General features: G+C 33.3%; 1 protein-coding gene across 1 annotated transcript; it reads left to right on the top strand.

Moving 5' to 3' along the window:
• Positions 1 to 1413: 1413 nt before the first annotated feature.
• LOC109012811 (dimethylnonatriene synthase-like) lies at positions 1414 to 18873 on the top strand. The gene is made up of 4 exons (XM_035685354.1): positions 1414 to 1552; positions 2339 to 2452; positions 4619 to 5148; positions 18247 to 18873. The coding sequence occupies exons 1-4, from the start codon at positions 1414 to 1416 to the stop codon at positions 18871 to 18873; spliced, it is 1410 nt and encodes a 469-aa protein (XP_035541247.1).
• The last annotated feature ends 9037 nt before the right edge of the window (positions 18874 to 27910 follow it).

The following is a 27910-nucleotide window of genomic DNA, read 5'->3' as shown; positions in this document are numbered from 1 at the left end:
TTTATAAAGATAAAGACAAACAAATACACAAAGAGGATCTAAGGTAAGTTACTTAGTTTGCCTTATCTACATAAGGCAAGAAAGATAATTTTATGAACTAACTCATTGTACTTTATTGAGGTAACGTAAACCATAATATGCTGGCATAACTAACATTATAATTTTTGTTTACTTGTTCTTGATTGAGAGTTCAACTTAAAACTAAGTGATTGATGAAAGACAGATAAGGGCGCAACTCTAGAAGAGACACAGTAGCCAAAGTAATAAAATTTACAAGGCTTTTGGTATGAGTATTAGATTCCAAAATATGGTCCATACCGACGAACAAAAATCCAACAAACAGATTCACATCCAAAAAAAAAATGGAGAACAAAAACCCAACAAGCAAAAAAAATGAAATAAAAAAATCCATACGAAACAGGAAAAAAAAAATCAAACCATCTTTCAAATTCATATCCCACAGAGTGAAAAGAAATAGAATAAACAAAAATCATACCCATAGTTCCTCTTCAAATCAGTTGCCTTTCTCGGTACATCCTGCAAAAAACCTTTAAAAAGCTTTGATATTTCCAATCCTTTCCCTCGAGTTTACTCAACAACCAAACAAAACTACAAAAAAAAAAAAAAATAGAAGGAAGAAAGACTTTTAACCTACAAATGTTTTTAGTTTTAAAAATTTTAAGATAAATTATATATATATATAAATATTTCAATCAATTAAAAATAAATAAAAAATCGTAACATCCAAAATAAGAAATTAATAGAGAAATATTTTAAATAATTATTAGAGGAATAGTTGGCAGTTGCTTGGAATAAGGAATTAAGTTTGATAAATACTTTCTAAAACATTTTTTATATGTGATATTGAAATATACTTCTGTTAGATTCCAGTTTCATAGTATTTTATCATTTGATTATTTATTTAATTAAGCATTGGAAATAATTGTTATTTATTTCTTTCATCTTGCTTGTATAGAACAGTACCCAACAGTTGAAACAATAATTTCCTTCATTAACATAATGAGAAATGGTAAAATTCTATAAATAATTTTTTTAAAAAAATTTACAAACGAAAATATAAATTTCTATAAAATTTAAGTCTGTAAACAATTTCTTGAAGATCATGGAAAACAACCTGCAAAAAGAATCGTGTATAGAGATTTACCAAAAGAGAAAAATGAAGAGATCCGTAGAAAACAAATAGAAAGATATGCTAAACAAAGAGCATCTAGAAGCAACTCGATTCGTATAAAGGATTCGACATCATTTGGTGATGATGATTTCAATAGATCTGTTGGTGATCAAACGACTATGTCGATTGCTTGATATTCAAACAATGATATCCAATATACAGACAACATTCAAGACTTTAGTTTTGTTTAAAGTGTATCAAAGAGACAACAAAATTCTGATATGCATATTGATATCACTGAAGAGGATTATTCTCGTGAATTATGTGGTCTTCCTGGTGTTGATGTCTGCGTCATTAATTCAGAGACAAATTCATCCATAAACAATGTTTTCGAATCTTCTAATCAATTCTATCCAGCAGGTTCTCCTCTAATCACTTTTCGATATTTCTTATTCAGCCATCATTCTGTTCTATTTCTCTGAGATTTTGAAATATATTATACAAATTGGATCCGTATGTTGTTCGAGAGGAGTCAAGCTACGAAACAAATATATCGACACCTTATAGGCGTAAGAAACTTATATAAAATTAGTTGGTTCTTTTAATTCAGTCATCAAATCAATATGACGAGTTTGCGTCTGTTGCCTTATTTTCATTTTTCAACAAAATATGTCAGTCACATCACGGTTCTACTGGATTTAGACAATTGTTGAAGGTAGTGACATCTGAAGCATATTCTCTGCCATTAGTACCCAGCTGCATAGATTGTAAAGCAAAGCGATTCTGCCATGAAACAACTGGCTTTTGCTGTGCTAATGAGAAAATTTATTTAGTCACAAATGATGTTCCTAATTAGCTTTATGCATTGTTCACCTCCAACACGGATGAATCTACACATATTAGGACATACATTCGAACTTATAACAACAAGTTTACTTTTACATCCTTTGGAGTGAAATTTGATAAAGATCTATACAGGAGAAATAAGAGAATTTATACTTTTATAACTCAGGGACATATCTATCACTATATCAATTATTTACTTCCTTCAAATGATCGTCCTTCTTATCTCCAGTTGTATTTCTATGATACAGAGCATGAATTAGAAAATCACATTTCTGATTCAAACAAAATGGATCCATCAATTATAGCTCAACAAAATGGATCCATATTCTATTTTTTTCCGTTCTCTCGGTGATTTGCCAGATTTAGAAAATCAAATAATTCGTATAAGACGAGATGCTGGTCTAGATCAACGTGTATTCAATGTCCCTACATCTTCACAAGTTGCAGCAATATGGGTAGAAAATGATGAAGGAGGTCAACTAAGAGGACGCGACATTTTGTCTTTAATCATTCTAGTGGAAGTCATATAGTTCAATACAATTTTGGATGTTATGATCCGCTGCAATATCCGTTATTATTTCATTTTGGCGATATTGGTTGGCATCAAGGAATTGAAAGGGTCAGTAGAGGAAGCAGATCTACCTATAACGAAACAAGCGATCAATAAATCCTCAACAATCAGGGACTGCAGAAGAATTACTTGCAAGAGAACAGCGAGGTTAGATTGCAGTATTAATATTCAAAAATTTCATTTAGTATGTACGTCTAATTTAGTAACATTTCATTCACATTCTACTTTTGCAGCGTTAAATAGAGAAATGAAAGATCCAATTGTTTCGTATCGTGAATATTATTATTACAAATTGTAAATAAGAGAAAATATCAGATCAATTTTGCTACTTTCTAGTCGACTATTGCAACAATTTGTAGTATATATGTATGTTAAAATCGAGACGTCAATATTAGATTATTCTAGAAATAACCAACAACATATTCGATCAGAGGTATATCAAGGTACTGTTGATACCATTATGCTTGGGGAAACAAACGCTTCTAATGTTGGAAAACGGATTATACTGCCTTCGTCATTTATTGGAGGTCCAAGAGATATAAGAAAAAGATATATAGAAGCAATGGCTTTAGTTCAGCGTTATGGCAAACCAGACATTTTCTTAATAATGACATGCAATCCAAATTGGCAAGAAATTACAAACGAGTTAAGTCTGCATGAGGAGAGTGAGAATTGACCTGATTTGGTTGCTCGGGTATTTCATGCAAAATTAGAAGAATTAAAGAATCAATTATTCAAGAGGTAAATATTTGGTAAAGTCTCAGCATATGTCTACGTTATCGAGCACAAAAAAAAGGGTCTTCCATACGCACATTTTTTAATTATCTTACAGAAGGATTGGAAAGTCTATGCGCCTGAATCTTTTGATGAGATCGTATCAGCAGAGATACCTGATAAAAATACAAACTTGCACTTGCATAACGTTGTTGTCAAGCATATGATGCATGGAGCATGTGGAGCCTTGAACCCAGCAAATGTTTGCATGAAAAGAAATGGTTGTTGTAAAAGTAATTATCCAAAGAATTATGCATATGCTACGACAGTTGAAAATGATTGCTTCCCAATATATAGGCGTTCGAACAATAGAATAACTGTCAAAGTCAGATGCCAAAATTTAGACAATCGTTGGGTTGTTCCATATAATCTATATCTACTTGCAACATTTGACTGTCACATTAATGTCGAAATTTATTCTACAATACAAGCAGTCAAATATCTTTATAAGTACATTTATAAAGGGTGTGATCGTATTGCTTTCAACCTGGTTTCTGAACAAAACAATCAACAAGTTGATGAAATCCAACAATTCCAATCGGCCTAAGGATTGCTCCCCCTGAAGCTATGTGGAGAATATATGGCTTTGTTATTAATGAAATGTACCCAATAGTGTATAGTTTACATTTACATCTGGAGGATTAACACCTAGCGACTTTATAAGCAAATGACGATCTAATTAACGTTGTCAGTTTAGATCGTTCTAGAAAATCGATGTTAACAAAATTTTTGGCATTAAATCGAGTAGATGATAATGCAAAAAGATTATTAAATAAAGAATTTTCAGAATATTATGTTTGGAGCCAACAATACAAAGAGTGGACTCTTCGGGAAAAAAAATCGTTATACGTCGTATTGTTATAACAAATCTATTTGAAGGCGAGAGATATTATATGCGGATATTACTAAATCATGTAAGAGGATCTTTGTCTTTTGAAGATCTTATAATAGTTGATGGTGTTGTGGCCCCAACATTTCGCGAAATAGTAACAATGCATGGTTTGCTACAGAGAGACAGTAGCTTAGAAGATTGTTTACAAGAAGCATCTCTATATCAAATGTCATCCAGTTTGAGACGGTTATTTGCAACAATATTGGTTTATTGTAATCCATCCAATCCGATGGAACTTTAGGAACGTTTTAAGCTATGTCAATTGATTTCAAATTAATAGAAGATTCTATATCAAATGTAAGAACCCAAGTATTGAGGTTAATCTCTTTTACAATTGAATCAATGGGTAAAAACATTAATTCCTACCATCTTCTTGATGATGACATCTGTTTTGGTGAATAAGATTTTCAATCTAGAGAAATCGATGATGAATTGATTGTTAAAATTCTAGAAGAAGATATTGCCGCATCAGAATCTCTTAATAGTGAACAAAAACATGTTTATAATGCAGTGCTGGAAAAAGTATTTGCAAACCAAAACGGCGCATTCTTTGTAGATGGTCTAGGTGGGACATGGAAAACATTCATATACAAGGCACTTCTCGCAACAATACGATTAAGAAAATTAGTAGCACTTGCAACTGCTTCATCAGGTGTTGCCGCATCTATTCTTACGGGAGGTCGAATGGCACACTCACGTTTCAAGCTTCCACTTGATACTGACAAAAGAAGCACGTGTTGTGTCAGCAAACAAAGTGTCCTGGCAAACTTACTTCGTGCAGCAAAATTAATAATATGGGATGAGGCTCCAATGACAAGAAAACAACACATAGAAGTATTAGATAAAATGCTACGAGAGATCAATGATTCGGATGTAACATTCGGTAGAAATGTTGTTGTTTTCGGCGAAAATTTTCGACAAGTTTTACTCGTGGTTTGTAAAGGAATGAGACAAGAACATCTTAATTCCAGTTTAGTTTATTCCTATTTGTGACCTACATTGATCAAGTTCCGCTTAACTAAAAATATGTGAACAAGATTGGATCCAATTTTTTCAGATTATGTGTTAGAAGTAGGCAACGAAATGCCACCAAACGCAGTTGATGAAACCATAAAAATTTTGAATGAGATGCTTTTTCCCTATGATAATGACAACACTTCTTTAGATCATTTAATAGAATATGTTTTCCACAATATTCAAGAATATTCAGCAAATATTTCAACTATGATGAATTGAGCCATATTAACACAAAAGAATGTTTCTGTTGATGAAATAAATGCATTGTTAATTCATAGGTTCCCAAGTGAAGTTCAGCGATATTACAGTTTTGATGAGACAATAGATGTATATGAACAATCAGTTGTGGAAGATTTCTGAAATACGCTAACCCCAAATAGACTTCCGCTTCATGAATTATTACTCAAGAAAAATTGTCTCATGATAAGACTCTCATCATGCTGCTTAGAAACATTAATCCTTCAGAAAGGCTATGCAATGGAACCCGTTTAATTTGTCGGGCTTTTGATTGAAATATCATAGATGCAGAAATTGCAGTTGGACACTATATCGAAAAAATGGTGTTCATTCCAAAGATACCATTCTTACTAAATGTTGATGAAAATATTAGTTTTCCATTTAAATGAACTCAGTTCTCTATAAGATTAAGTTTCACAATGACTATAAATAAGTCACTAGGGCAGACATTGGATTATGTTGAGATTTATTTATCTCAACCAGTTTTTTCACATGGTCAATTATACGTGGTTTTATCAAGGGTGAAGATAGCATCTACAATGAGGATTCTAATACGACCAGTGTCCATTGAACAACGTGAAAATAACTGCACAAAAAATATTACGTTTACGGAATTACTAACATTATCATGTTCGAATTAATGTTATACAGGTAACTAGATTTAATTGTATAGTTTCGATTTACTATCTATTATAATATTAATCTCTATATGACTAATATCCAATCATTTAATTAAATGTCTTCGTCAATTGTTTTGGTAGGTCATGAATTTAAATTAACACTTGTTATACTAATAAATCTGATATTTTTGTATTTGAAAAGGGAAAAAAAATGAAAAAAATGCAGACTGTGTATACATCAATAAATGATATCACTCCAAATACAAGAAACTGAAAAATTAAGATGATCGTTGCACAGAAGTCACCTAAGCGAATAAGCCAACACATAATTGTGAAGTACCAAAATCTGACATTAATTGATCGAGAGGTATAATATTTGTTAGCATATATTAGGTTTCCAATTTTTAATATTCTTTGAAATTGGAGGTTCTTAAATTCTATTATATTATATAAAAATATTAATAATGCTGCACTTATTTATTTATCTTTTTGCAATATATTTTGTTTAAAAGAAGTAAAAAATACAAAAAATATTAAAAAAATATTTTAGTAAAATAATCCTCATAATTTTACATAATACACTATTAATCACAATTATTTTTATTGTTGTTCCTGGGAAATCGAGTGCAAGCAGCAATGTTTGGAACTAATATTGACCACATGGACGAGACTTTAAATATTTTTCAGTCATATTATATCAGCAATGCACATGTCAAACCAGTAGATCCAAAGTACAAAATTGGAGAATATCAATATCAATGGACCTTGAGCTCAAGAACAATAATAGAAGATGTTCCACAAAATGAAGAGCAAATAGAGAGAGCAAAATATGAGATCATCCCATTCAAGGACTTAAAGGCCTACAAAGGGCCGATTGGAGAAATATGTAATTTAATTTTAATTTTATTATAAATTAAAAATCAACAAATTAACATTTCTATTTGAATATTTAGATATTTTAACTGTTGCAATCAAAATTAAGCCAACTAAAGAGGAAACGACAACATTTGAAGCAACAACAATCCAAGAAATATATGTTATTGATGAAAGGTAAAAAATTCTTATAACTTCTCATTTCTTTTAAAATTGAATTCCAATATTAATTTTGGAAAATTATATTAATTCTTTTAATTATTTCAATTTTTATAGCTTAAACCCCATATGTTTGACTATGTGGGGTCAATGTCTAAGACGAATGTCAGAAAATATAATAAATTATTGAAGATAAACCAATAATACTTGGAACAAAAATATATGTTCGATCAAATAACGATATTTATAATAACTAAGTAGTTTAGATATTTTTCCGTATTGTATATGCTTGCATTAATATTGATCTCAATTTCAACAAATGATTGTCTCTGTCATCACGTTCGTCAAGTACCTTTACAATCAATCATCTTCTTTCTAAGGCAGCTACAATGAAGAAATGGTAACTCTCAAAAATTAAAAATTACATATCAATGCATTTATATTAGAGTTAATTATGTGATTTCTGTAATTTAACTATATATTTCATTTCCTTATATTATTCTTCATTTATGAATTTTAAAGGCGGATAATAATGATTTGATAATTAGAAATATCGTTGAAAGAAACTTGACATACCCATCTGCCCCTCTGTCATCTGTTGGTATTCGAGAAATTGTGAAGAATTACGATATTGCAGAGTTGATGAAAGGTTTGCAACCCATGGCGGTAAATATTATTTTATTAGTAATAAATGAAAATATTTATACAAACATTCCTTCTAAAAATTGATTATGATTTAATGTAGAAAACAAAATTATGGATAGAGGCAAAGATAACTGTGATTGACTTGGACCAAGTATTTTATTACATATCATGTGTTGGTTGTAATAAAGGAATTGGATATAAGTATAATGAAAGCTTCGTTTGTATATATTACAAAAGCCAAGGAGTCTGCAAACCACGATATGTATTTTACAATTTTAATTTATAATCGATATCTAATTTAATTTAGAATTTAATAATATTCAAATTTAAAATAATATATTCAATGCATTTAAAGTGTTAGGACATATGTTGAACTGGACGATAATATTGGAAAGCTAGCTGCTATTATGTTTGGTGAAATAGCAGAAAAGGCATTTGGTTGTACAGCAGTTGAGTTGTTGGAACATTCTGAAGAGGTATCTTTTAAAATTTTTATTCAAAAATTGAGTTTGGTTATAATGAGTGAATTAAAAACGAAATTGGGTTTTAATTAATTATATAAAGCTATTCAATTTTTTTTTAGGAACATCAACCATATATTAAAATGTTGTAGATAAATTATCAACAAAAATTTGGAAGATTCAAGTTTATGCAAATCCAGAGAAACTGAAGGAGAAAAAATATAAGCATTATAATATCATCTTTATTGAGGCAATGCAAGATGATAAAAATGTTGTTAAATAATGACCCACAGGTTAACTGTACATATTGGAATCCTTGTCGAGGCCCTCTGTGTGCATACATAAATACAGTTAACCTGTGGGTCATAATACGTAAACTTTGAAGTACCATATCTTATAGATGTTCTATAGTACCATATCTTATATATCTTATGACCCACAGGTTAACTGTATTTATGTATGCACACAGAGGGCCTCGACAAGGATTCCAATATGTACAGTTAAGAGCACTTTTTTAAGTGCTTGCCCACCAAATAACAAAGAAAAAGTTAATAATTTGGCACCTTTTTTGTGTTGAGAAAACTTCAGATTTGAGACGATCAATAAAGAGAAACGTACAACCCATGAAACACAATGGGACACAAGTTTTGGAAAATTGATGAAAGTAATGGAGATAGAACATACACAAAAACAAGTAAGCCTATAATAGTGATATCATGTGCTGATACAAGCTGGTCTTGTAAAAATAGAACACAGAATATATATATATATATATACAGTACAAGACAGATATATTTGACCAGAAATCATGAACCAAATAGATTTTTCCTGATTTGCATTGAATCATATAAGGTGGAATAGTAAACAATGCTTGCATCATCCAAGGAAAACAAACATTGAGAGATAGGAAAGTTGGGACCTTACTGATGAGCAACGAAGGAAGAGAAAGACAGCCTTAGTTTGTAACTACTGATAACATCTCTTTTGGTAAAACATGGGAAAAGATTAAGTTGGTCCAAGTACAACTCTTCTTTTGATTGCCAGAAGATTGCAGAGCAGTGAAGAATCAAAAGATCAAAACAATCAAAATTGTCAAAAATTACTGTTGAAATCTAATGTTGTGGATAGCAAAACTTGATCAAACTGCACTTATGATTTTGGATACAAGTCACTTTCTCATATAAGAATTGAGAAATGTTGGTTTCAAGTCTACTCCAAACTCCTGGATGGGACATGTCAGGAATCAAGTTGGAATTGTTAACCGATTCTCATGCAAGTGAATAAATTGACCGATTCTTGCTCATGAAGACGTTCGTGAGTGGGAGTCTATCATCTTAAGAGTCCTTTAAGTGGTCCAACACTCATCTATCAATTTAAATTGATCCCATGAAAATAGGATCACGTGGGACACGTAAACACTGAAATTTGATGGGAATTTCGGTTATAAATACATGTGTTTGGTCCCCAAACTCACTCACTCAATTCCCTTTGGTAATACACCATCTAAATAGAGTAAAGAAGAGTTTGGAAGAGCCAAACACAGTGAGAACCGAAACTTTTACAGTGAATTGCATCAATGGCTGGATGTAAGATTTCTTGGTGTTAAACCCTTTAATTCTCATTTCTAAAGTGTTATTCCGCATTAGAGAATTTTATTTAAGTCTAACAGTTGATATCAGAGCATTAAAATCCTCTGTCTTGATGTTTAAATTCAAAAACCCGAGTTCCTCTGTTTTTGGCCGTGACTTGAAAAAAAAATTTGGGTTTTGTTTTTTGGACGTTTTTTATTTGAAAGAAGTTTAGAAATCATAAAAAAATATTTTTTCTAAGCTTTCTGTGATTAAAAACATGATTTTTGATGTGAAAAATACTGTAAAATGCGAAAATCGCGCTGTGTCTGGAGGTAGAAGACGACGCGAACGACATGTCATTTTCAGGCTTGTTGAAAACGAAATGTCGTTTTCAGCAGCTTTTGTTTCATTCGGTTATGCTAAACGACATGTCGTTTTCAACTTTGATGAAAACGACATGTCGTTAAGCATAAGGTTTCTATTCCCGTATACTACTAAACGACACGTCATTTTCAATTTAATGAAAACGACATGTCGTTTTGTTTCGGAGCCCGTTCAGTGTGTAATGACAAAAACGACACGTCGTTTTTCAATTGATGGAAACGACATGTCGTTTTATTCGGTAGTCGTTTATCAAGCCTGAAGATAAACGACATGTCGTTTTGAGTTTCAGTAAAACGACATGTCGTTTACAGGCTGTCTCTGTTTTAAGAAATGGGCAAAACGACACGTTGTTTTTTCCTTCTAGAAAAATGAAGTTTTTTTTTTCCCCATTTTAAATGGCTTGAATAGTGGGTTTTTGGGTCTATGCCCTTTGTGCTTATAATTTTTTCATTTTTTATTTTTAATTATATGCAATGAGGATATTTGTTTATTATGCTCATATTTAGTTTGCATGAATTGATTAATTTTTTGCTTTTTACATGCAATTTTTGATGAGTATATAGTTTAGAGCATGAGATTAAATGTTATGCATAATATTGTAATCTAGATTGTGCAATATTTATGCTTATATTATGAATCTTTTGTGCATAGTTATAACATGTGAGTATTAGTTAAAATTATGTAATTCATAATATTAAGCTAGTCTTATGCAATTTAAATGTCTAGTGATCCATATAGTTTTATGTTAATTAGAGAATAGCCACAGCATCTTTAATTAAGTAAAATTATAATGATTGATTAGGATCACATAAGGAATATTAGACATTAATTGTAATTAATTATACATAAATATAATAAATTTTATCTCACAGGAATTTTTATTATATTTATATTATTAATTAGGATAAAATATCAAGTTATTCATAAATTACCCACAGGAATTATGAATGAAGTAAATAATTTGATAATTTTATCATAAAAGTCTAAGATAGAATACACATCAAATTCATAATATACCCTTTAGAATTATGAATTAAGTAATTATATTGATAAAATTCTATCATATAGATTAATTGGATTTACTGGTATTAAAAATTTAGCCCACAGACAATTTTATATCATTAGATTCAATTTTTAGGCATGATTTACATTGGTAAAACATGAATATTTATTTAGGCCTCAATTTTAACATAAACATGTAATCTATATGCAGTTACACAACCTACAAATTTCTCTGATATTCGTTATGATATCCCTGAACTTAAAGGAGATAACTATAAGGTCTGGAATGAGAGAATTCTTCTTCATTTAGGGTGGATGGACATAGATTATGCTATTAGGAAAGACGAACCACCAGCTGTAACTGATACCAGTAATGCAGCAGACATCGCACTTTATGAGCGATGGGAGCGATCTAATCGCCTAAGCATGATATTCATTAAGACTAGAATATCAGCTGGTATTCGTGGTTCTGTCGATCAGCATGAAAATGTCCGAGACTTACTAAAAGCCATTGATGAACAATTTGTCACTTCAGACAAGGCACTAGCAAGCACCCTAATTATGAAGTTCTCATCCCTAAGACTCACTAGTGTGAAAGGTGTGCGTGAGCACATCATGCAAATGAGGGACAATGTGGCTCAATTGAAGAAACTCGAGGTTGAAATGTCGGAATCCTTCCTAGTGCACTACATCTTGAACACACTCCCGCATCAATATGGACCCTTCAAAATCTCTTACAACACACATAAGGATAAATGGTCAATTAATGAACTCATGACCATGTGTGTTCAAGAGGAAGGGAGACTGATGATGGAACAGGGTGAAAGTGCAATGCTGGCAACGCATGGAAAGGGCAAATATCAAGCCAAACTGAAGGGAAAAGGCAAAATACCTCCCCAAGGTGATATTAAGAAAGATTCTAAGTGTTTCTTCTGTAAAAAGAATGGACACATGAAGAAGGAATGCGCCAAATTCCAGAAATGACTTGCAGACAAAGGTAATTCGACCTCACTTGTTTGTTATGAATCTAATATGGTTAATGTCAATATTAACACATGGTAGATTGATTCTGGATCAACAATCCACATTTCGAATTCCTTGCAGGGTTTGCAAAACCTAAGGAAGCCAGTGGGAAGTGAGCGAAGCATCTTATCAGGAAACAAGATGGGCTCGCATGTGGAAGCTGTTGGAACTTGCTATTTAATTTTATCTAGTGGTTTTGTTTTAAAGTTGGAGAAGACTTTTTATGTTCCAAGTTTTTCTAAAAACTTGATTTCAGTTTAAAGACTAGTACCTTTTGAATATTTCTTTAATTTTTCAAATTCATCATTCAGTTTATTTTATAAATCTGATTGTGTTGGGAATGGTACTTTGTCTGATGGTCTTTACTGCATTAATTTACAAAACAATACCACTTATGATTCAATGCATGTTCACACTAGCACTAAAAGATGTGTTATTAATGAGGATTCCTTTAAATTATGGCACCGGAGATTAGGCCATATCTCCATAGATAGGATTAAAAGATTAGTAAATGAAAGGGTACTTAATACTCTGGATTTTACTGATTTTGAGACTTGTGTGGACTGCATAAAGAGAAAGCAGACCAACAAGTCAAAGAAATGTGCCAATAGGAGTTCAGACATATTAGAGATCATACATACTGATATATGTAGTCCAGACATGGACTCATATGGTCAGAAATACTTCATCTCTTTTATAGATGATTACTCACGATATATGTATCTTTACATGCTTCATAACAAGAACGAAGCATTAGATGCCTTTAAAATCTTTAAGGCTGAAGTAGAGAAACAATGCGGTAAACAAATTAAGATCGTGAGATCAGATAGAGGTGGAGAATATTATGGTAGATACACTGAGAATGGACAAGCACCTGGGCCATTTGCAAAGTTTCTTCAAAAGCATGGGATTGTTGCCCAATACACCATGCCTGGTTCACCGGACCAGAATGGTGTAGCAGAAAGAAGAAACCGAACATTATTGGACATGGTGCGGAGTATGCTTAGCAGCTCCAATCTTCCTAAATCATTGTGGGCTTGAAACACTTAAGACGGCAGTATATATATTAAACTGAGTTCCAACCAAGTCTGTTTCTAAAACGCCATTTGAATTATGGAAATGTTGGAAACCGAGTTTGCGACATATGCGTGTTTGGGGATGCCCGTCTGAGGTGAGAATTTATAATCCACAAGAGAAGAAACTAGACCCAAGGACCATTAGTGGGTATTTCATTGGATATACTGAAAGGTCTAAAGGTTATAGATTTTATTGTCCATCTCACAGTACTAGGATTGTGGAATTAAGAAATGCAAAGTTTCTTGAGAATGACTTGATCAGTGGGAGCGATCAAACCAGGAACATAGTTTCTGAGAATGATCATTCAGAATCTCAACCTTCCACTTCAAGTGATAGAATGATTATTGTTTACAACACCCCTCAAGTACCAACTGGTGTTGAACTATCAATCATTGATGTTCCACAAGTTGCTGACGACACTCTAGTAGATCAGGTAGTTCAAGAGTTGCCAACAACTTTTGAACAACAAGTTGAACCACATACTACTTCTCAGGAAGATGATGGTGCAACATTAAGAAGATCTGTTAGAGCAAGAAGATCAGCAATTCCTAGTGATTATGTTGTGTATCTGCAAGAATCTGACTATAACATTGGAGCCGAAAATGATCCCGAGTTATTTTCATAAGCCATGAGTTGCAAAGAATCAGAATTATGGTACAATGCCATGAAAGAAGAGTTGAATTCCATGAAGAGTAACGAAGTCTGGGATCTTGTTGAGTTGCCTAATGGTGTAAAAGCCATTGGATGTAAATGGGTCTTTAAAACCAAAAGAGACTCATTAGGCAACATTGCGAGATACAAGGCAAGACTCGTTGCTAAGGGATTCACTCAGAAAGAAAGAATCGATTATATGGAGACTTTCTCTCCCGTATCTAAGAAAGATTCCTTGCGTGTTATTTTAGCATTAGTAGCCCATTTTGACTTAGAATTGCAACAAATGGATGTGAAAACAGCATTTCTCAATGGAGATCTAGAGGAGGAGGTTTACATGAAACAGCCTGAAGGATTCCCCTCTAGTGATGGTGAGTAATTGGTTTGCAAACTCAAGAAATCCATATACGGTTTAAAACAAGCATCTCGCCAATGGTATTTGAAATTCCATAATGTAATTTCTTCATTCGGTTTTGTAGAAAACGTTATGGATCAATGTATATACCAGAAGGTCAGTGGGAGTAAAATATGTTTTCTTGTTTTATATGTGGATGACATTTTGCTAGCAACCAATGATAAGGGTTTGCTGCATGAAGTGAAACAATTCCTCTCTAAAAATTTTGATATGAAGGATATGGGTGAGGCATCTTATGTCATTGGCATTAAGATCCATAGAAACAGATTTCGAGGCATCTTGGGTCTGTCTCAGAAAACCTATATTAATAAATTTTTGGAGAGATATCGGATGAAGGATTGTTCACCAAGTGTAGCTCCCATTGTGAAGGGTAATAGGTTCAATTTGAATCAATGCCCAAAGAACGACCTTGAAAGAGAACAAATGAAGAACATTCCATCTGCTTCTGCTGTTGGAAGCCTAATGTATGCTCAGGTCTGTACAAGACCTGACATTGCATTTGCTGTGGGAATGTTGGGACGATATCTGAGTAATCCAGGTTTAGACCACTGGAGAGCTGCAAAGAAAGTAATGAGGTACCTTCAAGGGACCAAAGAATACATGCTTATGTATAGACGAACGGACAATCTAGAAGTAATTGGCTACTCAGATTCTGACTTTGCTGGCTGTGTTGATTCACGCAAATCAACATCAGGATACATTTTTTTGATGGCCGGTGGAGCTATATCATGGAGGAGTGTCAAGCAGACTTTGATTGCCACTTCCACTATGGAAGCCGAGTTCGTCTCTTGTTTTGAGGCTACTTCACATGGTGTATGGCTTAAGAGTTTCATTTCTGGGCTTAGAATTATGGATTCAATCTCTAGGCCATTGAGAATGTATTGCGACAATTCAGCTGCTGTTTTTATGGCTAAGAACAACAAAAGTGGGAGTCGGAGTAAACACATCGACATTAAATATTTAGCCATAAGGGAACGTGTTAAAGAAAATAAAGTGGTCATTGAGCACGTAAGCACTGAACTAATGATCGCTGATCCTTTGACTAAGGGCATGTCACCGTTGAAATTCAAGGATCATATAGTGAATATGGGACTTGGTTCCATTATGTAGTTTTTCATTGTATGAACAATGTTATTTTTTTAATGAAATTCTTAATCATTTTGATGTTCTTTTCTCATATTAATGTGCACCTTAATTTATTTTTGAGAAAATTCATCTGTATTGGACCAAGAATAAACATAGGATTTATTCATTAAGAAATTGTTTCCACATAAATTGTAAATAATGAATACATAGTAATACATGGAAGGTAATACTCGTCATTAGAGGACCTATCGCCATGATTCATGTATTTATTACTTAAATGAAGATTATTGATGGGTTTAAGATAAAATCTTAAACTAGGAGTGTGGACCAAGTGGGAGAATGTTGACCGATTCTCATGCAAGTGAATAAATTGACCGATTCTTGCTCATGAAGACGTTCGTGAGTGGGAGTCTATCATCTTAAGAGTCCTTTAAGTGGTCCAACACTCCTCTATCAATTTAAATTGATCCCATGAAAATAGGATCACGTGGGACACGTAAACACCGAAATTTGATGGAAATTTCGGCTATAAATACATGTGTTTGGTCCCCAAACTCACTCACTCAATTCCCTTCGGTAATACACCATCTAAATAGAGTAGAGAAAAGTTTGGAAGAGCCAAACACAGTGAAAACCGAAACTTTTACAGTGAATTGCATCAATGGCTGGAGGTAAGATTTCTTGGTGTTAAACCCTTTAATTCTCATTTCTAAAGTGTTATTCCGTATTAGAGAATTTTATTTAAGTCTAACAGGAATGTGATACTTTTTCTAAATAATCATGACATCATCATATTGGCCTATATACTTGTCCTCTAAATAACAAATGTGATACTTTCTTTCTCATCCAATTTCAACAGCATCACAACATCCTCAAGACTCTCTGCATCCAGTTATATCCATCTTAAACTGTAAACCCTTTTCAGCTAATTTTTCATCTACCAAATTCCATCAGTTCACTTCTTAAATTCACAAAAACTATTCATACAACTAAGTTTGAGTCCACCTCACCAAATTCAAAAAAGAAAATCACCAGCATCTTACTGGAAAACTAGCCTTGATTAGGTGCAACATGCACAAGATCTAAAAGTAGGTATTTCTGAAAGTAAAAACATTAAAAAAAAAAAATGATGTCCAACATCTTACCAGAAAATGTGCCTCAATAAGGGCAATGCGCACGCACAAGAGCAGAATGAGTAGGCTACTGAAACTAAACAACTTCAAAATAATTTAACCCACTATGTCTTCAAACAAGTTCCAATCATGTCTTCAAAACCCAGGTTGTATTAACAAAAAATAATAGTTTACGGACCCTAATTTTCTAGAAATTTCTCCATGCCCTAAGCCACAATACCCATCTCAAAAAACACAAAAATTACATCTTGATGTACACATGATGGCATGTATGAACGGGGAGGGCTATGTAAATAGCCCCACCAAGCGTAACCCCCATCTAGCCACAATCAAGAAGTGGCACCCCCAAGAGAAGGGAAAGGGGTGCTCACTTTAGGTGCCCATTTCTTGCAGAATAAATACTCTCACATGAGTGTCACGATTTTGCCCATTTTCGTTCTTCTTTTCCCACAAATATGCCTTTCTTTCTTTTGTCCAAACCCAGCTATCTATCGTAGGCAGAGGACAGAGTTTCAAGAGAGGAAGTCAAAACAACAAAAATCTTCTAGATCTCTATTGAAAAATTTCCAAGGCAATCTGCACACGCTAGCTTTATCTTTGAATAATTCTAATCATGCAATCAATACTGACGAAATATATATAATCAGAACATGTTAGAACGATAAGGAAGACAGCGACCGTCTTGGATGCTCAAGAATAAGTTTGATTTTTGCAACAGCATCCACATGAGGAATTGGGAAAGCAGAAGATATAGAGGCTTGCATCTTGCAGCTAGCCCCCAAGCATTGGAAATATTCACATTTTACCAGAACTTAAAACGTAATTCCAGTACCCTTGACTTCAGATTTCAATAGTTAAAAGAACCATACAGGGGATAATCATGATGATCATGTCTTACTAGCCTAGCCAATATTGCAGGAATCTTCATCAAAAGAAAGTTAAGAGTCATGACATTGAGAGCTGAGAGCCATTAACAATTAACAAGCATCCGTTGACATGGCTACCGAACCAGGATATCATGTCCTCATTGTAGTTCACTCTTTCCTGGGAACAGAGTTATTGACTGATTGATACTAATTGATATTGACTGATTTACGCAATAAGCTAAATATGATACAAAATAATTAAGTTATATTACCATACATACTAAAATATTATGAATATATTCTAAATATGGTAATATTATGATATAATATTCTAACAAAATCTTTGAGTTGCACATTCGAATTTGAAGATAATTTCTTTTTCCTTGTACTGTATACCGATCACAAGAAAAAGGAAAGGACTACGAGACTATTCTAATTTTGCTAATTAAAGGTGGTACCATAAGATTAAGAAAACAACAGCCCAAGATCCTGGATTGAAAGGATCTTTTTATCAGTTCCAAGTACATCTTTAAATATGGAAAATGCATTCATCTTGCCCCAATTCTCCTGTACTGAATACGTGTAGTATATAATACAACTCTCGAATCATTCCATCTGATATTTCTCAGTATTGCAATTAAGTCCATTTATAAAATTGGTAATTGATATAATCGCACACTTCATTTAATCAAATAAGGTTCTTAAATATATTCACTACTAGCTAATTGGTGTTTCTTTGACCCATTTTATAATAAATTTGGAGCTTATTTTCTTTTATTTGCCTAACTATGGCCCTATTTTCATGTTTTAGATTCTTATCTTGGCTGGTTCTGATACTATATCTCTTAACCTGATATGGCTCTTATCCTTATTATTAAACAATAAACATGCTTTGAAACGAGCCCGAGAAGAGTTGGATCTCAAAGTTGGAAGGGATAGATGGGTGGAAGATTATGATATTAAAGATCTAGTTTACCTCCAAGCCATAATCAAAAAATCCTTGCGCTTATACCCACCATCCACTTTATCGTTTCCACACGAGTCAATAGAAGATTGTCAAGTTTGTGGCTATTACATTCCAAAGGGAACTCGCTTGTTTGTGAATGTGTGGAAGCTGCATCGTGACCCAAGGGTTTGGCACGACCCTAATAATTTATTGCCTGAAAGGTTTCTCTCAAGCCATGCAAGTGTGGATGCGTCAGGTCAACATTTTCAATTCATACCATTTCGGTCTGGAAGAAGATCTTGCCCTGGAGACATGTTTGCCTTGCAAGTATCGCAATTGACACTAGCTCGTTTGCTTCAGGGATTTGAGTTTACAACACCATTGAACAAGCCGGTGGACATGACTGAGGGCTTAGGCATCACCTTGACCAAGGCAACTCCCCTACAAGTTGTCATCACTCCCCGACTCTCTTCCAAACTCTATGAATCCTAGAGAGACAGTCAAACTATATATGCTTGCATGCTTAGAATAATCTGTTTTCAGCAAGTCTCTGTGCAACTTCTTTGGTAATTAGTGTGCAGCCAGTCTTTCTGTTGTACTTTGTTGAATGGAAAATGCTTCTAAAGCCATTGATAATATAATAAGGCTATTTGACCTTTGTATTCCATTTTGGGCAACAAGTGTCCTCTATTGAGTAATGATATACACACAACAAATTGTACACCACATTACATAATAATTTTATAAAATTATGATATTTTTGTAAAATTATGTTACTTTTATAAGATTTTTTATAAAAATACTCCTCATTTAAAATATAGTTATATAAAGTGTTGTAAAAAATATTGTGTGTAAATCATTTTCCCTTAAACAAGTATTGACAAGTTTCACAGAAGAGCAACACATGTCACTACTGTTCATGCTTACTTTTTTAGTGTTGATGGTGACATTTTCGAGCTGTTTTGGCCATGTAAATATTGGAATTTGAAGATTCTCGTGAGATATGAATGTTTAGATAATTGACTTAGCTTTCCAATGCTATAAATATCACCTCAATACAATATGAGAATCAAAAGTTATGATTGATTTACTTGGGCTAAGTCGATCTCATCAAATTTTGCAAATTCGAATCTTAATTTGGACATTATGTTCCAATTGCGACCTAGATTCTACTCAATATATTTTCATAAGAACGTGCCAACACATTATTTTTACATTAAAAAAATATAATCATAACATATTATAAGAACGATGATGACGACGACGGCCATGCACTGTCATGCATGCTCAAGATCCAATAAGTTTAATTTTGCAACAGCTGCATCCACATGAGGAATTGAGAAAGCAGAAGATATAGAGGCTTGCATCTTGCAGCCTAAGTATTAGAAATATTCACATTTTACCAAAACTTAAACGTAATTCCACTACAGATCTCAAGAGTTTAAAAAATAAAGAACCTTACAGGAGTAGTACTCATGATGATGTGTTACGTACTAAGCCTAGCCAATAGTGCAGAACCTTCATCAAAAGAAAGTTAGAGGTCATGACATTGAGAGTCGAGAGCCATGCATTAACAATTAACGAGCATCCGTTGACATGACTATAATTAACTATTATATATAGTTCATTCTTTCCTGGGAACAGAGACATGCTTATTGGCTGTAGAATCATTCCAAAATCAATATATATATAAACGAACCTACGAAAAGAAGGCCAACATGTGCCTATCTCTATAAACCTTCAGCATTCATATTCAAGTCTTTTAATGTAGAAGTAACAATGTTCGGAGAAAATGGGTTTCATAGCACACACATCAATAGCGTATAGTGTCTTGTATTATATTCAGATTATACAATAAATGTGCAGCAGTAAAGACATGATCATGCAGCTGTATAAAACAGATTACAAGGTTTAAAATAAGGAATTAATTAATAACTAGGGATTGAGTTTGATTTAGTTGACTTGAATCCTTAACAAATTGGAATTAGATAATCATAAGGGATTGAATTTGATTTAGTTGATTTAAAGCTCATCAGGGAAAAATGGAGGTGTGACGGCAGATGTGGGTGGCTGGTCGAGAATGGGCAGAGCATAACAAATTCCTGGTGGCTAAGCTGAGATTGATGGTGACAGCAATTCGAATCTTTTTTCATCATTTGGTTAAGGAAACACACTGAAGAAAAGAGAGGGAATAATTGGTGGGGTCTTACGAAGAAGAAAGGGACACTGTGTGTGGTGGATCTTGTGAGATCCATAATTTTTGTGTTTATAATTCATTGTGTAATTAGCGTAATTTTATTTGTGTTATTTTATTACTCTTGGTATTTATTATTTAAGTGTGTTATTTTATTATTTATTTTGGTATGTTGGGTTTTTTATTTTTATATGTGTTATTTTAATTGTTGTATTATTTTAATTATTTATTGTTAATTATTTTGGTCTATTTTAAATTGAGTTTTTATTTCTTTGCTAGTTTTTATTTATTTTTATTATTGTTATTTTTGTAGTGTTTTATTTATTTATGAGCTTTTTATTTTAATTATTAGTGTTTTAGTTTGCTGGGCCATGTGTGTGTATGTGTTTTAAATGATCCAGCCCGGTTTGTGAGGCCCGAAACCCAGCAGCTAGCCTTGGAGCCCAGCCCGTGCGGCCCGTGTAGAGCCAGCCGTGCGCCTGAAGACCAGCCCGAGCAAAACAGGGCCCAACCCGTGTGCCTGGCGAGCTCAACCCGTGCGCATCTGAAGCCCAGCCCCCCACTTATTCCAAACGGCGCCGTTTAGAGGTTAGCCTTAGGGTTTTTCTTCTCCACACATTCTTCTCCTCTGCGCCACACATTCTTCTCCTTCTTTCTTCTTCCTTCTTCTTTTTCTTTCGGCAACACGCAGCAGCTTGCCGTGGGCCACCTCCACCTTCCCACGGCAGCTCCGTGTCGTTCGGTGGCAGCCCGAGTGCCAGCTGTCCGACTCCTACCCCACACGGCAGCCATCTCCTTCCGCAAGCTCCTCGGTGGCGTTGTGCATGGCTTCTGTGAGGGCTGCCTTGCCGCCGCGCCACGCGTCTAAGCGAGATCACTTCCATTCCTCTACGGCTTGCTGCCGTTTTTGTGCCTCTTCACCGTGCGACACGGCACTTCGTAACCGCCACATTTGGCCTATTAATAGGCCACGGCATCACCAAATTTTGGGAGATTCCGATTCGAGATTTATACCCCTCTCTCAAAGCTTTTCTTCTTCTTGTAATTTGAATGTTTTATGTGAATTTTGTAGTGAGTCCGAGAGTTGTGAGAATTTTTGTTGTGCTTGGTTTTGTTCTAGATTGAGGGAAAATCATTTGAGTTGTTGCCGTGTAGTGAAACTTATTTTTGGCATTGTTTTGTCGTGTGCCGCTGTGGTGCCGCCGCTTTGTACAACTGTTATTTTCGCTTGATTTTTCAAATTATTTCCATTCGTCGTATGTATGTAATTTTCTCTCTCAATAATATTGTATGTAATTTTTCAATTTTATAAATAAACTGTTGTAATTATATTTTGTAAACTGTTATCTTTATTATAAATATTAATTGTGTTGGAATTGTTGGAAATTGGGCCTTGGGCCTGATTGGAGGATGAGATTACGCGTGAAATTGTGAAACTGTATTTCGGCGTTATTTGAGAATTTGTAATTGAATTATTTAAATGCGTATTCCAATAAACTATTGAAAATCAAATTTATTGTTTTATTAAATTGTGCGGTGATGTCACGATGTCTGTTGGAAATTGATACTGTTGTGTGGGTGCGTGTGTTTTACGACCCCAAGTCGAGATGGGGCATTATCTCGGTGGAGCTCCTCTGGTCACTCAGAAACGTAACAGACTGACGTGACATCCCCTGAGTTGTCGCAGGGCGACGACGGAAACGGACGAGACGATAACGCTCTGATACCGATTCCGTGACCTTTGGCTGGCGAGGTTAGAGGATGTTTGGCCATGTACGCGCTAAGCGCGGAACTGGGCATCGCTCCTTACGAAATCTCATGCACGGACGTTACTCGTGATGTGACGAAGATAGCCAGGTCGTGTGAACGGTCCATAGGGGAGACCGTGGCGCATGCTTAATAAAATAATGGTTATGATTGGACCAAAATGAGATTTTGGCGTGAGTGGTTTAAAAATGGTATTTTGGGAAAAAGAACATGTGTTGTTGTTTTATGTGGATTATGTCCGTATGGGGACGTGTGATTTTATATATCTCTTGGATGTTCTTTTGGTTAATTACTTGCTGAGATGTCATAATCTCATTGTGGTATTTTACCCTACGGTTTCGTTTTATGGTGTCGTAGAGTCTGACGCAAAACCCGAGTTTGAACCTGAGGGGCCGACTTCGCCAGAAGTATAAGTTGTTGATTTGTTGTTCAGCATTTTTGGGATTTGTTTTCCTTCTGATATTTCATGTCTTTAATTTATCTGTCGGATGACTGTATAATTCTTGTAAAGTTATTTTACTATTTTTGAACAAATTCTGATACTGAATAAAGAAAGACTTTTTATTTTTCCGCTGCGAATATTATTTTGTACACTTATTGCATGTTGTACACACTCGGAGCACTGGTCGATGGGGTGCGTGATCTGTGTGGTCATCATCCCGGTGTCACGAACTCCACTAAAATAACACGTGGAGGTCGAGGGCGCCACAGATCTAGTTGGCCTGAGTCAAAGTTGGCAGTTTCTAAGTTACCAAGTGGTGTTCCGACTTCTCCTTAGTGTCCTCAGTGATTGATTTCGGCAATGTGGATTGATGGAAAGGGAGACTATGGTGGCTTTGTGGAGTGGTTTCTAGGTTTTTTATTTTTTATTTATTTTTACTATGCAAGGCTCTATTGGGTGGCTGAAAACTATGGAAATTTGTTGTCTTGGAGAACATGGCACTTTTGATTGTGTCTACCATTGGTTTACCGACTTGAAATTTGAATAATCAAAAGCTCTTTTTTTTTCTCATTTTCCTAATTCTTCTTCTTTTTTATTTGAATCTTTTCATGGCATCGTTTTATTTATTTATCGTTAATATTGTAAATGAACATTTTCATGACAGCCCATGGAAGGAGTATTGGAGAAGGGACAAAATGGGTATGATTTCCTTTTTGATTCTGTTTATTTCTATACCAAGTGCTATTTTTTGTAATAGTGTGAGAAAAATCTGAGGGGTGTTTTTTGTAATAGTTTTTTTTGTACAACTCGAAGTGGGTATGATTTATTTACCAAATTTATAGAAATTTGAAGGCATTTTGTTTGGATTTGTGGAACAAATTAAATTTTTTTTTTTTTAGATCAGAACATATTTTTTGAAGATTGTTTTGAGTTTGGTTTAATTTAATATATGTGTATGATATGATATCTACACTTTATGTATCTCCAATCCTTTAATTGGAATTCTTTTTTTTCTTTACATTTGAACGGAAAGGAAAATGGTCGAGAAGCCATTGTCAATGGAATTGAGTAGCAAAAATGTAGAACCACAGATATAAAAAAAAAAAACTGAGGGACAAAAAGGGTAAAAAAACAAAAAAAGGGGTAAAACCATAAAAGCACAAACATAATATAAAAAAAAAAAAGGATAAAATGGAAAAACACAAAAAAAAGGACAAAATTGAAAAAATAATGTGAGACGAAAAATATTGTTATTTTTTGCATTGCTGCTTTTATATATAAGACGATATATAATGTTAGTAATCTTTTTGCAAACGTCTACTCGAATGGCAGAATAGAATCTTTAAGTTGCACATCCGAACCTATCTAAAGACCTTGAAATTTGCAGATAATTTCTTTTGAGTTTTGCCATGTACAAGTAAGTTTATATACCAATGTTGTTACCTTCATATTCTAAATTTAAATTAACATTATTTTCAATCAAATTTACTTTTTGACCAATCATATTGAAAAGGTACACGCATTAGTACGCAGAATCGCTTACAATTAGATTTGTCCATTTCTTTTTGTACAGAATTTCTTTTTCCTTCTTCTGTACAAAAAGAAATTATTAGTATACAATATAGAATAGCAATATATATATATGTATTGCTATTTTAAGAAACCATCATGGGAGTTCTTCCTTCCGATCTTTAATTTTGATGTCTAATTTACTTTAGCTATAAAACAGAATTAAGAAAAAAATAATAATAATGCTATTTAGAATTTTAAAATGTGTAAGTTTTACGAATTTTTTTTTTTTAAAAATAAGGTCTATCATTAAAAAAAATAATTTATTTATATATTCTAAATTTATCAATTTTTTTAAAAAATAAATATGTAAAACTTGCACACCTTAAAATCGTAAATATCATTTTTCAAAGAATAAATTAGTCTAGAGTCAAGAACATGGGTTTGGAATTTATGGAGAGCTTGTTTAATTTTCTAGTAGAAGTATACCTAACCAGGGAAATGATTCAATTGCGCCGGCAGCCCAACATGCATCCCTGATTAAAATGATCTTTATCAGTCCGAAGTACATCTTTAAATCATGGAAAATGCATTCATCTTCCCCCAAATTGCCTTATTATATAATATAACTTTCTAATCATTCCATCAAATATTTATCTGTATAGCAATTAAGTCCACTTAGGCAGCTGAAAATTATAATATGAGCTGCTTTTATTAATTTTTATCTGGTTGATCTGACACGATCTGCTTAACCTATTTATTAATTGTGTACTATCGAATCAACTCGTTTTGGATCTAACTCGCTTATATCAAACATAAACTCACTTATTTAGCTTTAAGATCACAAATCGTGGCACATATTATAACCTTTACATGCATTTGATTAAAAGCAGAAGCAGGTACATTGGCAGCTGAAGGTTATGAGACGCCTCTTTTTGGCTGAACTTTTCCAAGAATACTCAAGTAGTCTTCATTGTCCCTCCATTACTAATTTTAGCAACTTTTCATCATTCGACCTTGTTTTTCTCGCTATCCGGATAAAGACCTATAATGTTGGTAACATTATAACAAAAATAAATATTGGTGATGAATTATTTATAATAAAAATAAATTTATTTTGACAAAAAATAATCATTTTTGTAAAAAATAACTTATTATAATTAAGTAATTTTTTTGTAGTGTAATATTTTTGCAAACACCTAACTCGAATGGCAGATTAGAATCTTTGAGCTGCACATCCAAACCTAATTTGCAAATTATTTCTTTTTCCTTCTGTACAAAAGAAAATTATAAGTATACAATATAAAAGAAACCATCGAGATAGTTCTTCCTTCTAATATTTTAATTTTGGTGTCAAGTCACTTTAATTGTAAAAGAGAATTAAGAGAAAAATAGTAATGTTAAATATAATTTTAGAGTGTAAGTTTTACATTTTTTTAAAAAAAAAAGTGGCCGCAATCTATTATTAAAAAAATAATTTTTATATAGATCTTACATTTTTCTATTTTTCAAAACACGAATATATAAAATTTACGCACCTTAAAATCATAAATATCAATTTTCAATAAAAAAAAAATTAGTCTAAAGTCAAGAACATGAGTTTGTAATTTGTAAAGAGATTGTAACAGTATACCTAACCAGGGATTCAATTGCGCCGGGCCGTCGGCCGGTAATTGACATATACATCTAGAAAAGGAGAGGACTACGAGATTAATTTTCTGGCAATTAAAGGCGGTACATTTAAGGGTATGTTTAGATGTTGAAGTGAGTTGAGTTGAGATGATAAAATATTATTAGAATATTATTTTTTAATATTATTATTATTTTAGAATTTGAAAAAGTTGAATTATTTATTATATTTTGTATTAGAATTTAAAAAAATTATAATAATAAATTGAAATAAGTTGAGATGAATTTGACAATCAAACTTACCCAAAAAAGAATGAAAATGGAGAGAGAGAGTGAGAGAGAGTGAAAAGGAGAGGATCGACTGCGAGTGCGAGACTTACAAGAATGAAAACGACAGCCCAACATCCCCGATTAAAATTATCTTTAGCAGTCCAAACGTACATCTTTAAATCATGGAAAATGCATGCATCTTGCCCCAATTGTCCTATATTGTATATTATAATATAACATAACTCTCTAATCATTCCATCAAATGAGGTTCTTATTCATGAGCTAATTAATGCTTCTTTGATCCATTTTATAATAAATTTAGAGTTTTATTTCTTTCATTTGCCTAATTATGGCCCCATTTTCATATTCTAAATTCTTATCTTGGTTGATTCTAATACCATATCTCTTAACTTGATATGGCTTCTATCCTGATTATTAATTTTTATTGGGTTGTTATGGACATGATTCATTTAGTCTATGTTTGAATGTTGAATTGAATTAAGTTGAATTGAGTTGAGATGATAAAATATTTTTATAATATTATTTTATAATATTATTATTATTTTGAGATTTAAAAAAATTAAATTATTTATTATATTTTGTATTGAAATTTAAAAAAATTATAATAATGAGTTGAGATGAATTTAATAACCAAACTAAACCTTAATCTATTTATTAATTATGTATTATCGAGTCAACTCGTTATGACGTAACCCATTTCTATCAAATATAAACTCTTTTTTTTTTTTTTGAAAGCAAGTTTTCATTAAACGATAAAAGTGCATACATAATAGTCTTAAGAAACTGGAAATTATAAAATACAAATACAAACTAATTAGGAGGATCCTTTCCACTGTGAAATTGGAGCAGTGACGGAGGAATTTGGATTAGTGGGATATTGCCAAAGGCTTGCACTTCTGCTGCCCATTGCGCTAGATTATGCGCACATCGATTTTGGGATCGATGAATCTTCCTAACCTTCCAATCTTTGAATGACTCAAGCTTATATTTGATGTCGTTGATAAGAGGGCTCATGGTCCAATCTTGTATTTCTGATGCATCGGAGATTGCTTGAATAGTGACTTTAGAATCACCTTCCAAGATTATTTTTTCTAACTGCAACTTTTCTGCTTCCTTTACGGCCATTAAAGCTGCTGATGCTTCTCCAACATTTGAACTAACCTTGCTTATTAGATCAGTTTTTGCAAAAATCAGCTCACCATTTTCTGCCCAACAGAGTGCAGCAATGATAGAACCTTCATTTCTTGTGGCAACATCAAAATTGATGAGTTGATAACCTGCTGGTTGTCTTACTTCATTTTCCTCAATCTGATGTTCACGTTCTGACCATGCTCTAAGATGATGTTGAAAGGTTTTAAGAACAATATCCATATATTCAGAGACTGAGGAGGAGACCTTTTCATGTTCTAACTTGTTTCTTATGAACCAAATTTGATCCATTGCGACAGAGGCAAAAATCTGGAATTCATGTTCCTCTTCAGCAGGAATTTTTAGGCTAGACACAGGATTAATAATTGTACTAATCCAGTTGGAAATTGGTTGATTGGCAAACAGGGATGAATCAATTGGCCATTTAGAATGTCTCCACATTACTCTAGAGAAGATGCAGTTAAAAAACAGATGGGGGATGTTCTCAGGCTCAGTTTTACAGAGAGGACAACAAATTTGATCTTCATCAAGAGGGATGATTTTGTTAA

The sequence above is a fragment of the Juglans regia genome, chromosome 14 (assembly GCF_001411555.2).
Source record: "Juglans regia cultivar Chandler chromosome 14, Walnut 2.0, whole genome shotgun sequence".
Taxonomy (NCBI): domain Eukaryota; kingdom Viridiplantae; phylum Streptophyta; class Magnoliopsida; order Fagales; family Juglandaceae; genus Juglans; species Juglans regia.
The sequence above is the reverse complement of the archived record's forward strand: the minus strand, read 5'-3'. Positions and strand labels throughout refer to the sequence as shown.

What these genes read in the sequence shown, in the direction of transcription:
- LOC109012811 (XM_035685354.1), top strand. Translation starts at nt 1,414, where the DNA reads ATGCATATTGATATCACTGAAGAGGATTATTCTCGTGAATTATGTGGT. An exon ending in TAATCAATTCTATCCAGCAG is followed by an intron (nt 1,553 to 2,338) that starts GTTCTCCTCTAA and finishes GTGATTTGCCAG; the next exon opens with ATTTAGAAAATCAAATAATT. An exon ending in GGTAGAAAATGATGAAGGAG is followed by an intron (nt 2,453 to 4,618) that starts GTCAACTAAGAG and finishes TTGGTGAATAAG; the next exon opens with ATTTTCAATCTAGAGAAATC.